The sequence below is a fragment of the Lipotes vexillifer genome, unplaced genomic scaffold, assembly GCF_000442215.2.
Source record: "Lipotes vexillifer unplaced genomic scaffold, Lipotes_vexillifer_v1.1 scaffold962, whole genome shotgun sequence".
NCBI classification, from domain to species: Eukaryota; Metazoa; Chordata; class Mammalia; order Artiodactyla; family Lipotidae; genus Lipotes; species Lipotes vexillifer.
In genome coordinates, this window is record NW_006788568.1 from 148,252 (window position 1) to 162,633 (window position 14,382).

At 39.5% G+C, this 14,382-nt stretch overlaps 1 protein-coding gene across 1 annotated transcript in view; it reads left to right on the forward strand.

Moving 5' to 3' along the window:
• Window positions 1-14,382, forward strand: part of ARIH1 (ariadne RBR E3 ubiquitin protein ligase 1) — a 122,663-nt gene that overhangs the window by 73,484 nt on the left and 34,797 nt on the right. Inside the window, exons 4-5 of the mRNA XM_007461670.1 lie at window positions 6,458-6,550; window positions 7,040-7,095. Coding sequence (XP_007461732.1) covers window positions 6,458-6,550; window positions 7,040-7,095 — 149 coding nt within the window. The remainder of the gene's footprint in view (window positions 1-6,457; window positions 6,551-7,039; window positions 7,096-14,382) is intronic.

The window sequence follows — 14,382 nt, forward strand, 5'->3', positions numbered from 1 at the left end:
TCCCCTGCATCGGCAGGCGGACTCTCAACCACTGCGCCACCAGGGAAGCCCGAAAGATAATTCTTAATGTTCTTTTCTTTGACATTAGTTGCTGTCTGTAAATGGTGGAGATAAATGAAACTTTTAAGAGTATGTATTCTTCTTTCAGTTCTTTTTCTTCAGCACCACTAATTTCTGTTGTAGATAATATTTTATATATTTTTAGTGTATTCGTGGTCAGATATATTTATGATATAAACAGGGGTAAGTTTAACGAATAGATTAATCTGATCCCCTGAATCAGGGAAAGACCCAGGGAGCCAAGTAGGTAAACACAAGATAGTAAGGGAACAAATATATCAGAGGAGGAGGAAGGAAAGGGAACCAAGACAGGATGATACCCTGATATATCCATGATGATAAAACTCTTTTTTTAAAAAAGTTAATTTATTTTATTTTTGGCTGTGTTGGGTCTTCGTTGCTGCACACGGGCTTTCTCTAGTTGCGGTGAGCAGGGGCTACTGTGCGGGCTTCTCATTGCGGTGGCTTTTCTTGTTTCAGAGTACAGGCTCTAAGTGTGTGAGCTTCCGTAGTTGTGGCTCATGGGCTCAATAGTTGTGGCTATTGAGTAACAAAGAAAAGTTATTGGAAAGGGAGGGGAAAAAAAGCTTTCTTTTTGTCTTTTTATCTTATCTTATAATGAGCCCTGGTGTAGAAGTCCCAGAAGTAAAGGTGTTACTTATAGTGATCACTTACTAACCATTGTGACCTTTAATCTCTCACTCTTTGAAAAACAAATAAAGCACATGAGGATGTGTATGTATTCTTTTTTTAAGGCCATTTTCTTTTTTTTTTATTTTCAGCTGCGTTGGGTCTTCGTTGCTGCACACGGGCTTTTCTCTGGTTGTGGCGAGTGGGGGCTACTCTTCGTTGCAGTGTGCAGCTTCTCATTTTGGTGACTTCTCGTTGCGGAGCACGGGCTCTAGGTGCATGGGCTTCACTAGTTGTGGCTCGCAGGCTCTAGAGTGCAGGCTCAGGGGTTGTGGTGCACGGGCTTAGTTGCTCCGCGGCATGTGGGGTCTTCCCCTAGCAGGGCTTGAACCCATGCCCTGCTTTGGCAGGTGGATTCTTAACCACTGCGCCACCAGGGAAGCCCTGTGTATGTGTTTTTAAGTCACCAGTAAAACATTTTAGAATTGCTGATACATGACTCTACTGTATTTGTTCTTTACAGAATGCCCCTTCTCATTATAGTCTCAAAAATCAAATACTCTCCTTTAGTAATCTGGCAACAGGTTAGTGCCAGATCTCCTTCACTACTGGGGAGTAATGAGAATAGATTCTTTTTATTGATTTCCTGGATCTTTTTTTTTTTTTTTTTTTTTGCGGTACGTGGGCCTCTCACTGTTGTGGCCTCTCCCGTTGCGGAGCACAGGCTCAGCGGCCATGGCTCGCGGGCCCAGCCGCTCCGTGGCATGTGGGATCTTCGCGGACCGGGGCACGAACCCGTGTCCCCTGCATTGGCAGGCGGACTCTCAACCACTGCGCCACCAGGGAAGCCCCCAGATCTTTTTTTTTAATGGATGAGAATATTGATTTCCCAAATATTTATCTTCACTCATTTTGTGAATGAGTTAGAATCATTGTCAATCTCTGAATAGCACCATATTTTTAAAAATTAATTAATTTTTTTTTTTTGGCTCCGTTGGGTCTTCGTTGCCTGCAGGCTTTCTCTAGTTGCAGTGAGTGGGGGCTGTGCTTCATTGTGGTGTGTGGGCTTCTCGTTGCGATGGCTTCTCTTTTTGTGCGGCGTGGGCTCTAGGCATGCGGGCTTCAGTAGTTGCAGCATGTGGGCTCAGTAGTTGTGGCACATGGGCTTAGTTGCTCTGTGGCATGTGGGATCTTCCTGGACCAGGGATTGAACCCATGTCCCTTGCTTTGGCAGGTGGATTCTTAGCCACTGCACTACCAGGGAAGTCCCCATATATTTTGTTTTAAGATTTATTTATTGTTTATTTTAAATGTATTTTTAGCTGTGTTGGGTCTTAGTTGCGGCATGCGGGATCTTTCGTTGCAGAGCGCGGGCTTCTTTCTAGTTTTAGTGTGCAGGTTTTCTCTTATCTAGTTGTGGTGTGCAGGCTCCAGGGTATGTGGGCTATGTAGTTGTGGCGCGTGTTCCATAGCACGTGGGCTCTGTAGTTTGTAGTACTCAGGCTCTCGAGTTGAGGCTCGCAAGCTCAGTAGTTGTGGCACGTGTGCTTAGTTCCCCGACGAGGGATCGAACCCACGTCCCCTGCATTGTAAGGCAAATTCTTTACCACTGGACCACCAGGGAAGTCCCTGAATAGAACCATATATTTTTATTTTTATTTATTTTTATTATTATTTTTTTTTGCAGTACGCGGGCCTCTCACTGCTGTGGCCTCTCCCGTTGCGGAGCACAGGCTCCAGACGTGCAGGCTCAGTAGCCATGGCTCACGGGCCCAGCCGTTCCATGGCATGTGGGATCTTCCCGGACCAGGGCACAAACCCGTGTCCCCTGCATCGGCAGGCAGATTCTCAACCACTGCGCCACCAGGGAAGCCCTAGAACCATATTTTAACCTTGATATTTTCTGTGATTTGTTCTGTAAAACCAGTCTCAGGGCTCTGAAACATTGTCTTCCCCGGCTACTTTCCAGGTATTTTTTATATAGTTGATATGCTGTAATATTGTATCCTGACTATTTTCATCTATATCATAAGCAACATCAGAAATTTTGTAAGCATATTTCAAATAACAGCTAATTAGAAAATGTTATAGAATTCAAAATGCCACTATAAGAGCCACAGAATGAATAAAAGAGCTGGGAATAAACTTGGCAAGAAATATGGAAGATCTGTATGAAGAAAAGGGGAGATAAATGAATGCCAAGTATTTGGAAAGAGGAATAATAATGAAATAAAGAAAAAGAAGAATAGATTGATGGCGGTAGGGAGGGAACTAGTCCTACCAAATTCAGGAATAGGCAGTGCAGTGATTTCCCTGGTGGCACAGTTGATAGGGCTTTGCACTCCCAGTGCAGGGGGCCTGGGTTTGATCCCTGGTCAGGGAACTAGATTCCATATGCATGTCCCAGCTAAGACTTTGCATGCCACATCTAAGGAGTGTGCGAGCCGCAACTAGGACCCAGGGCAACCGAAAAAAAAGGAATAGGCAGTGCGGTGGAACATGAGAGTCAAGTATACATGAGGAGAATTTAGTATATAATAGAAGAGGCATTTCAGATAAGGTGGATTATTTAATAAATGGTTGATGGAACAACTTGGTAGCCATCTGGAAACTTCAATTCTTACCTAACTGCTTATATCTAAATTAATTTAGAAGCCATAGATTCTAAAACTAATACATTTTGCCTCATATGAATACAGAGCTTCTGCAGAGCAGCAAAATGTAAACATTGAAACTGGGAGAAAATATTTTCCACACTTATAAACAGCCAATTTTCTACATAAGTAAAACACTCCAGTAAATGATTTAGAAAAAAAGCTCAAAGGAAAAATGGGCAAAATAGGAGAAGAAATTTCACAGAAAAAGAAATAAACAGCCTTAAATCTTTTTTCAAATGTTTAAACTTCACTCATAAAAAGAAATTAAAATGGAAACTAATGGTAGTTACTTCATTTTCACCTGTTAGATTGGCAGAGATCAAGGAGTTGGATAATACACTGTTTTGACATGGGTCACCAAGGTTTTGACGTGGGTCACCAAGCGTCACCAAGGTCATATTCCCACCAAGGTTCTCTTCTATAGTATAAATTGCAACAGCTCCTATGAACAAAGCTTTGTAATAATCAAATTCTAAATTTATACTGTTACTATTTCACTTGTACAAATTTTTTCTGATACACATTCATTTAATCACAAAGGTAATAATAATAATAAAACCAAGATGCAGAAGAAAGTTTGTGGTACTTTTACCGTGTGTGTACCTGTATACATTAGAACATCTCTGGAAGAATATAATATGTAAGATATTGGAAATAGTGATTACTTCTGGGTAGAGAGGTAGAGGACAAGGTAGAGAAGGATGGGGATGAGGGAGACTTATTTTTCCAACATAAACTCATATTGTTAAATAATTGTCTTTAACATCAGCCTGTATTACTTATTCATTTAAAAATAATTTGGTAGGGCTTCCCTGGTGGCACAGTGGTTGAGAGTCCGCCTGCCGATGCAGGGGACGCGTGTTCGTGTCCTGGTCCGGGAGGATCCCACGTGCCGCGGAGCGGCTGGGCCCGTGAGCCATGGCCTCTGAGCCTCCGCGTCCGGAGCCTGTGCTCCGCAACCGGAGAGGCCACAACAGTAAGAAGCCCGCGTACCACACACACAAAAAAAATTGGTAGTAAATATTGTAAAATATTCTTAAACTAAAATATGATAACCATTGGACTTCTCTGGTGGCACAGTGGTTAAGAATACGCCTGCCAATGCAGGGGACATGGGTTTAAGCCCTGGTCCGGGAAGATCCCACATGCCGCGGAGCAACTAAGCGTGTACCACAGCTACTGAGCCTGCGCTCTAGAGCCCATGAGCCACAACTACTGAGCCTGTGTTCTTTAACTACTGAAGCCTGTGCTCTGCAGCAAGAGAAGGCACCACAAGGAGAAACCCGCATACTGCAGTGAAGAGTAGCCCCTGCTCACTGCAACTGGAGAAAGCCCGCGCACAGCAGCGAAGACCCAACGCAGCCCAAAAAAAAAAAAAAAAAAAAAAAAAAATCTTAAAAAAAAAAAAAAAAGAATTAAAAAAAGTAAAGTATGGTAACCATTATTTGTCTTTTGAAAATACAGTCCTCTAGACTCTCTTAATATTATTTAAAGTACCTGCTTTTAATATCCCATTATAGAAGATAGTAGTATCCTTCATTTAACCAGCCGTCAAACAGATAGTATTTCAAATCATATAAGTAGTATAAGATTAGACCAAAATGTTACTATTATTCAAATGTTACTATTATTCTGAGTAAATATTTTGGTTTCCATAACATTTTATTTTCTAGGTTAGCCATGTTCCATGCAGCTTCATGAAGTGCTGTATTTGTGTCACATTTGAAAAATAACAGCTTTGGGAGCTCCCTGGCGGTCCAGTGGTTAGGACTTTGTGCTTTCACTGCCGTGGGCCAGGTTCAGTCCCTGGTTGGGGAACTAAGAATCCCACAAGCCACGTGGCGTGGCCAAAAAATAAAAATAAAAAATGAAATAACAGCTTTATTAAGATGAATTCACATACCGTACACCTTGCCTATTTAAAGTGGTCTTTAGTCACAGAGTTGTTCAGCCATTACCACAATTAATTTTGGAACATTTTAGTAACCCCCCAAAGACCTGTTCCTTTTACAGTCACTTCTCATTCCTTCCTAAGCTTCCCAGCCCTGAGCAACCACAAATCTGCCTTCTTTCTCTATGAATTTACATATTATGGACATTTCATATAAGTGGAATCAAACAGTATGTGCTCTTTTGTGATTGGCTTATTTCACTTAGCATGTTTTCAGGGTTCGTCCACATTATAGTATGTATCAATACTTTGCTCCCTTTTATGGCTGAATTATATTCTGTTATTATTGATATTTCACATTTTGTCAGTTGATGGACATTCGAGTTGTTTCCACTTTGGGGTTATTGTTGATAATGCTGCTGTGAACATTTGTGTACAAGTTTTTATGTGGGATGTATGTTTTCATTTCTGTTGGGTATATACCTAGGAGTGGAGCTGCTGGATCATATGGTATGTTTAATTTTTTTTTTTTTTTTTTTTTTGCGGTACGCGGGCCTCACTGTTGTGGCCTCTCCTGTTGCGGAGCACACGCGCAGGCTCAGCGGCCATGGCTCACGGGCCTAGCTGCTCCGCGGCATGTTGGATCTTCCCAGACCGGGGCACGAGCCCGTGTCCCCTTCATCGGCAGGCAGACTCTCAACTGCTGCGCCACCAGGGAAGCCCTCTGTTTAATTTTTTGAGAAAATACCGGTGTTTTCCAGAGTTCCGGTAGCATTTTACATTCCCACCAGCAGTGTGTGAGAGTTCTGATTTCTCTACATGCTTGTCAACGCTTTTATTATGTCTTTTTGATTATAGCTGTCCTAGTGGGTGTGAAGTGATGTCTCACTGTGGCTTTGATTTACATTTCCCTGATGACTAAGGATATTGAGCATCTTTTCATATACTTATTGGTACAAACTTGTTTTGTGCCTTTCCTAAAAATTATAAATATCTACTGCAGATGCATTTCTCATTAATTACGTGTTTTGTGTTCAATGAATTTGTGTGTATAGATTTCACCACCTAGAAGTTCATTTTAGGAATCCATCTAGTCATGTCAAATTGGACATTTTAGCCACTGCGAGAAATGTGACCTAGTAGAGCCTTATTGAGTCACTATATATAGTGATTCTCCTGATAATGTCTTTTCAAAGTCCGTGTATTATTTTTGTTGCAGTATTTCACTGGCCTTGAATGTGGGCATAAGTTTTGTATGCAGTGCTGGAGCGAATATTTAACTACCAAAATAATGGAAGAAGGCATGGGACAGGTAATTTGTTTCTGAGTTTTTCTTGAATTTCTTATAGTGTTTAGACCCTTACACAAATATAAACAGGTGAAGCATTCTGGGTTGTGAATTGCATGTGGACTTTTTTTCTAGATTAAAACAACTAAAAGGTAATTGAGACTTTTTTCTATTTACAATGAGGCATTCCAGTTAAAGATCCAGTCCAGGTAATATTTTCTCAGCAGGCATTAACATTGGTATTTATCAGGCTAAACTTGTTGAGAATTTTTGTCATATCTCTTGCTTTTGCCAGTCAAATTTTATATTGAAAAACCAGTTGTTTGGGTTAGCAGTTTTACTTACTTTATGGTGATACACATACACACACACGTTTTCTTTAATAGAAAGGGAGTGATTAAGGTCCTGTAAATGTTAAGGTATCCTCAGAACCTAGCAAAGTTCCTGGCAATGGTAAACATTCAGTAAATATTTGTTGAATGAAGACATAGTTTAAATTTTGATCTTTTTCAGACTATTTCGTGTCCTGCTCATGGTTGTGATATCTTAGTGGATGACAACACCGTTATGTAAGTACTTTTGATAGATTCTGCATGTTGAATATTGATTAGTTGGTTAGACCAAATTAATTTTCCCTCAACACCATAGAGGAGGTAAAATTTTTAGAGTGTTAAGAGACTTTCTAATCTATATTCCTTTGTAGTACACAAGCCTGTTTGTAACCTGGTTAAATGCCCAGTCAGTATTCTGGTAAAGTTGGCAGTACATGATAGCTAGATTTCAGTAAACCTTGTAGTTGGAGAATAGGATATGTCAGTGTGTCAGTTGATGTCCTCTGGGAAGCAGATGCCAAGACAAAGTTAAAAGGGAAGGCGATTTATTGTGGGATAGCATCTATGTAGGATAAAGAGGAGGAGGAGCACAAGACAGACCATGATACAGTTCTGACACTTGTTAAATGAGAGAAAGAAGGAAGGAGGATTCAATAGGAAGAGACTCAGACAATGTTGCAGCTGTGAGAGTCTCTGTTAGCCCTGTGGGGAACTCCAGTGCATAGGTTTCCCACAGAGGAATACCTCAGTAAGCAGAAATGGCCAGGCCCTGGTACCATTGTCATGCTCAGTCTGTCACTGGGAGCTAACCAGGGTGAATGTGGCCTCAGCTGGAACACTGCTACAGATCCCAAAGACACTGCAGCTGGAGGCTGTTGGCTATCTCCTGGCCTTGTGAAAGGTTCCCTTTTGAAGTAGAGAAAGAAACTTGAAGAAACAAGCATAGTTAGCTCCTATACATGGGGTAAAATCCCAGGTTGTTTAATTCCTGAGTCTGCTGTTTTCAAGACCTCAGGCTACCTAATTGATTTCAGTCTAGGAAGATAAACATATGAGGGCCTGAATGATCCACAGTCTAATTGTATAATTAGTCCTGGGTAATTGCCTATATAAAGGTATGTCTGTGTTTAAGCACTGGGATTTGAAGGTAATAAAAGTAAAAGCAGCCATGTGCTTTAGTGAGCAAATTTCTTAATCTAATGAAGCCATAAATTGGCTTAACCAGTACAGTTTATAAAGCCACTGATTCCACTTTGTTAATCCCAACCTACTTTGGTTTACTAAAATATATTTACTGTTGTTGTCAGCTTCTGTTAATACTGTTTCTATCTTTCAGTAAATCTTATTTCCATTATAGTTTTAAGCTAACAAACATAAACATGTATCATCTTAAAGTACCGCCATCCTTGCAGCCTTCTTTATCTTGTCCCCTGATACTTTCTTTGTATTCTTTCATCAGTACATTTCATCAGCATAGGTCACTGTATCTTTTCATTCATTCCACAAACATTTACTGGGAACCTACTCATTAGCACATATACACAGGAGAACAACAAAAAAATTTCCTTTCTCCAAGAGGTTCATAATAATAAATAAATAAAATGCATAGTTTAAGTTTTATGTATAAATGTATATATAAAGTACATTTACAAAGAAGCAAATTACTCTCCCTGAAGAATTTAGGGAAGCTTTACTTAGGGAGTAATATCAAAGAGTAAATTTTGGGTTGAGGGAGTGGAGGGTAATATTAAAGAAGGGATGCCAATATTTTTTAAATAGTCCATGAACTTCTCTGTTATGTATTCTGTAGTAGCTAGAGCACAGAGTAGCAGATTACTAGAGATGAGGATGAAAAGAGTTTGACAGTTTATGATGAGTTTCATCATAGAAGGTTATTAGGACTGATAAGAAAGAATTTGGTAATATCTAATATGAGTGAGCATATAGTACAATGGGGATTATACTGTTGGAACCTTTGTGTAACGCAGTTTGGTGATTTCTACAAATGTATATGCTCTTTGGCTTTTTGTTTAATAGTTTCATCACTTTGAATATGTCATTGTACTGCCTTCTTGCCTCCATTGTTTCTGATAAGTCAGCTATTAATTATATTTTTGTCCCCTGTTTGCTGCTTTCAAGATTCGCTGTGTCTTTGGCTTAAGACATAGTTTTGACTATAGTATATCTAGATGTGGTTCTCCTTGTGCTTATCCTCTTTGGGGTTTCTTGAGCTCTTCGGATGTGCATGCTGGTGCACGTCCACATTTTACCTTAAATAGTTGTATGCTATATCTTCCATATTCTTTTAAATAAATAATTTCTTCCTTTTAGAATATAAAAGGTTAATTAAATGAGAGAATGTGCAGTTTTTCATGTTTAATCTTAAGATCCGGACTTCTCTGGTGGCACACTGGTTAAGAATCTGCCTGCCAATGCAGGGGACATGGGTTCGAGCCCTTGTCTTGGAAGATACCACATGCCGCAGAGCAGCTAAGCTCTTGCGCCACAGCTACTGAGCCTGCGCTCTAGAGCCTGTGAACCACAACTGCAGAGCCTGCGTGCCACAGCTACTGAAGCCCTCGCGCCTAGAGCCTGTGCTCCAGAACAAGAGAAGCCACCGCAATGAGAAGCCTGCACACCGCAATGAATAGTAGCCCCTGCTCGCTGCAACTAGAGAAAGCCTGCGTGCAGCAATGAAGACCCAACATAACCCCAAAAAATAAATAAATAAATTTATTTTTTAAAAAAATCTTAAGATCCATAACTGAAATATGCTTTTTTTTTCTTAGTATGAAAGAAACTGAATCCTTCCCAGTGATGGATTATCAGTTTTTAAAAAATTTCCAACTTGAGAGATTTTAAAAATGGTTTCTTGTTTTAATTCGAATTAAACTCATTTGGAACTTGAAACTGAAACCTGATTCTTCCTGAAGACATATTACACTTTAGCCCTCTCAATTTGAAGCTAGCGTTTTTTCGCCTGTGTATTTTATGGTCAAGAGGTAAAGTCATTGTTCCCCTTGGTCCCAAATGCTGTTTTCAGACCATTTCGCTTCTTCAGTTTAAAATCCATAAATCCTTTGAGTCTTGTTGTTCAGCTGTATCATGGTGCTTTGTGCTTTTTTCTGCTTGACATCTTGGTCTGTCCCATTTAATTATTTGTAGTGCTGTCACCTCAAGCACAATCTTTTCTTTCTCCCAAGGCTTGCTGTCATCCAGTGTGATCTCAGTGCCCATACGTGTAGTTCATTCTACACCCTAGCCCTGTAGTTCTACAAGTGTAGTCCCCCGACCAGCAGCATCAACATCACCTAGGAGCTTGTTAAGAGAATGCATATTTTCAGGCCCAGCTCCAGACTTACTGAATCAGAAACTCTGGGGGCAGGGCCCAGCAATATGAATGACAACCTGTCTTAGTATGGTTCTGATGCATACTTATGTTTGAAAACTCTTGCCATAGCCTTTCATTTCTGTGATCTACTCGTTTCCAGGAAAATCCCCTTCACCTTAGCCATGTACTCCTAAGGCCACCACCCTAGGCCTACTCTAGTTCTACTCTTACTTTACAAAATCACGCTTATCTGCCTTTCCCTAAAAGAGTGCTCCTCGGGGTTCTGTCTGCCCCGCTATTCTCACTGTATGCACTTTATACACTCTCCTAGGCATACATTGGAAATTCCCAATTTTTTTTAAAAAAATTTAATTTTATTTATTTTTTTGGCTGCATTGGGTCTTCGTTGCTGTGCACGGGCTTTCTCTAGTTGGGGGAGCAGGGGCTACTTTTTGTTGCGGCGTGCAGGCTTCTCATTGCAGTGGCTTCTCTTGCGTGCAGAGCACAGGCTCTGGGCGTGGGCTTCAGTAGTTGTGGCACACAGACTCAGTAGTTGTGGCTTGCGGGCTGTAGAGCACAGGCTCAGTAGTTGTGGCACGTGGGCTCAGTTGCTCTGTCGCATGTGGGATCTTCCCGGACCAGGGCTCAAACCTGTGTCCCCTGCATTGGCAGGCAGATTCTTAACCACTGTGCCACCAGGGGAGCCCCGGAAATTCTCAAATTTATATCTCCAGATTAACAGTCTTTTTTGAGCTTGGGACCCATATATCCTGGTGCCTATCAGGCATCTTCATTTGTATATTACTCTGGCTTTATCTTGTCCAGCCCTCCTACTACCTTTACCACCACCAGAATCATTCTTCTTGCTTCTCAGTATCATATAATGGCATCACTTGGTGTTAAAGATTTGCCTGAATGAGAAACCTTGGTGATATCCCTGATTCACTTTTCTCCTGCATTTTTCAGTCATCTTTGCACGAAATTCTGTAAATTCCACATCCTAATTACCCTTAAATCCATCCGTTTCTCTCTGTTTCTGCTGCCATTAACCTGATTCACGCCATCATCTTGTCTTAGCTGGGAATCTGCAACTGGCTCCTAAGTGATTCCCTTATACCCAGTGTTACCACCTTCCACTTCTTCTTCACAAATGGCTTTCATTGTCCTATATTGCTTACCTATGCAACTTCATCTTTTGCTTCACCTTTTCTCACATTATTCTAGCCACGTAGAGCTTGGTTTCTTGAAAGTACTGTGCATTTTATTTGCATTTGGTTTGGTAGGATTTTTTTTACTTTTTTTTTTCTACTGTCTCTTGACTTTGTTTCTTACAAGCAGTACTCGCTTTCTGTTTTACTCTTCAGTTCTCTTAATCTACTCATCATCTTAGTCATTCTTAACACCTCAGTTTAACTCGTTTTCATTTTGGTTTGGATAGACATCCTGTGTGTTCCTTAGCTCCTCCATATTTCCCTTACCCTGCGCTTTTGTAATTGCCTGTATCCTTGTCTGTATTCTTTCTTAGGCTGTAAGTTGACCCCAGGTACCCTATTTATGTTGACTGAATTCTTTTCTTATTTCCATTCAGGATGTGTGACTTTAACCTTGGTAAAATACTACACAGAAATTATTCACTGATCTCTCAGTGCTTCTTAGACTCACTTCTTAAGATTAGTGATTCATTGGATTCACCTTTTTACTCCTTCACAACGGGTGTGTAATAGGCCCGTGTCCTTGAATAAGTAACTGGAAATATATTGTTCTCCCTGCTTTCATAAGTGTATGTTATCATTGCTAACTCCAGTGATTGATTTGTGCTATGATACCATTAGGGCTCTTTGGCTAAGAGGGGCTCCCGTTCTTTGATGCTTTCATGAGATTAATTTAAACTATTTATTTAAATTATTTATCACTTGAGACTGAATAAATTTTTGTCTCTTTCTGTTCATACTAGTAGTTGGTTAGTGGTTTGTGGGTTTTTTTTTTTTTTTTTTTTGGCTGCACCGTGCAGCTTGTGGCATCTTAGTACCCCGACCAGGGATTGGACCCATGCCACGGTAGGGACAGCCTATAATCCTAACCACTAGGCCACCAGTGAACTCACAGTAGGTTAGTTTTTTTATGTAGTTGTTTGGGGCCTAAATTTCTTTTTCTATGTATAGCTTCTCTAGTAATCTTAGGGATGATAAAGGTAAACTTGTATCTGTTTAATCTTTAAAGATCTGCAAGTAATGTATTTAGTCACACCTTGACTAATCACTGTTATCATTAACACATATCTGGAATTGTGATGTTCTGATTCAACATCCTGCAAGGTGTGTCTAAAAAATGGAATGGTTTATTTTCATATATGGGGGTTTTTAGAAACAGATAAGCAGAGATGATGACAGAAACTCATTGCCACTCAGTTCTAGCAAAATTATTCCAGATGATTTTTTTTTCTTTAAGTGATACATAAGATTTTTAAAAATTGAGCTAAAAATAGAGTTACCATATGATTCAACAATCCCACTCCTGGGCATATGTCCAGACAGAACTGTAATTCAAAAAGATACATGAACCCCTGTGTTCATAGCAGCACTATTTACAATAGCCAAGACATGGAAACAACCTCAATGTCCATCAACAGATGAATGGATAAAGAAGATGTGGTACATATATACAGTGGAATACTACTCAGCCATAAAAAAGAATGAAATAATGCCATTTCAAGCAACATGGATGGATCTAGAGATTATCATACTAAATGAAGTAAGTCAGAAAGAGAAAGACAAATACCATATGATATCACTTATATGTGGAATCTAAAATATGACACAAATTAATTTATCTACCAAAGAGAAACAGACTTAGAGAACAGACTTGTGGTTGCCAAGGGGAGGGGGCATGGGGGAGGGATGACTTGGGAGTCTGGGGTTAACAGATACAAACTATTATGTATAGAATGGATAAACAACAAGGTCCTACTATATAACACAGGGAACTATATTCAATATCCTGTGATAAACTGTAATTGTAAGAATATAAAAAATAATGTGTATATATATGTATAACTGAATCACTTTGCTCTACAGCAGAAATTAACACAACATTGTAAGTCAAGTATACTTCAATTATAATAAAAAGATGTTTTTAAAATGGATCTTAGGATCTTGGTATAGATCATCCATACCTCTATTGGCTAATCCTCACTTGTCTGAAAAGGGCAGAAATGTTCTTTTAAAAATAGATTGTCTTAAATTAGATAATATAACTTAAAAGCTATTCTTTGATAGTTATTTCCTGTTCCATCAACTTTAAGCAGTAAATCTTAACTACTTACTATGTAAGGTGAGGAAATTGCTGCCTCTGTGCTGTCATTCACCTTTAATCTCTTCTACCCCCTAATTTCTGTTAGATACATAATTACTTTATATTGTCAACTTTATACTTAAATCTATTCTGGCACAGTTTCTTTTATGTTTTGTCAGTAGGTTTAGTCACGAAATGGTAAGCCAGTGCTTTTATAATATAATAATTGTAAATATTACGTAAAACCAAGTAATTGAATGGATCCAGAGCAAAGTAAATGCAGTCCTGTAAGTCTGTGCTGCTCCAAGAAGAATGAATATTCCAAACATCCAAGTCAGACGATTATTTTTTTACATTTTATCACATGGGCTTGTGAAGCTGTGTAGACCCTCAGATGGTTTGTACCATCTGAGGCAAGAGACAAACTAAACTTTGATATGTGTATTAATCACAGTATAGTAGAGCATCTCATCTTTTACATTGGAAATACATCATTTTTATTTAATTATAATCAGTTCAATTTTCTGTGCATTGGTTTTTGTTTTTACTTTTTGAATTAAGTTCTAAAATAAATTCAATAAAGTGTGTAAAGTACATTTACTTTAGAAGTATGTTTTACTAACCACCCAGATCAAGGTACAGAATTTTTCCGGTACCCAGAATATTCATCCTTGTGACCCTTCCCAGACAGTATCCATCTCACCCCCACTACCTATTCTGACTTCTGTCACCACCAGTTAATTTTACCTGTTTTTGAACCTCATTTAAATGGAATTATGTAGCATGTTCTTTTCCTGAGTGTGTATCGGCTTCAGTTAATGTAATGTGTTTCTTTGAGGTATGTGCATGTTGTTAAGTATATATGTATGTTTTTAGGTTTGTTTTGTTTTTGCTATGTAGTA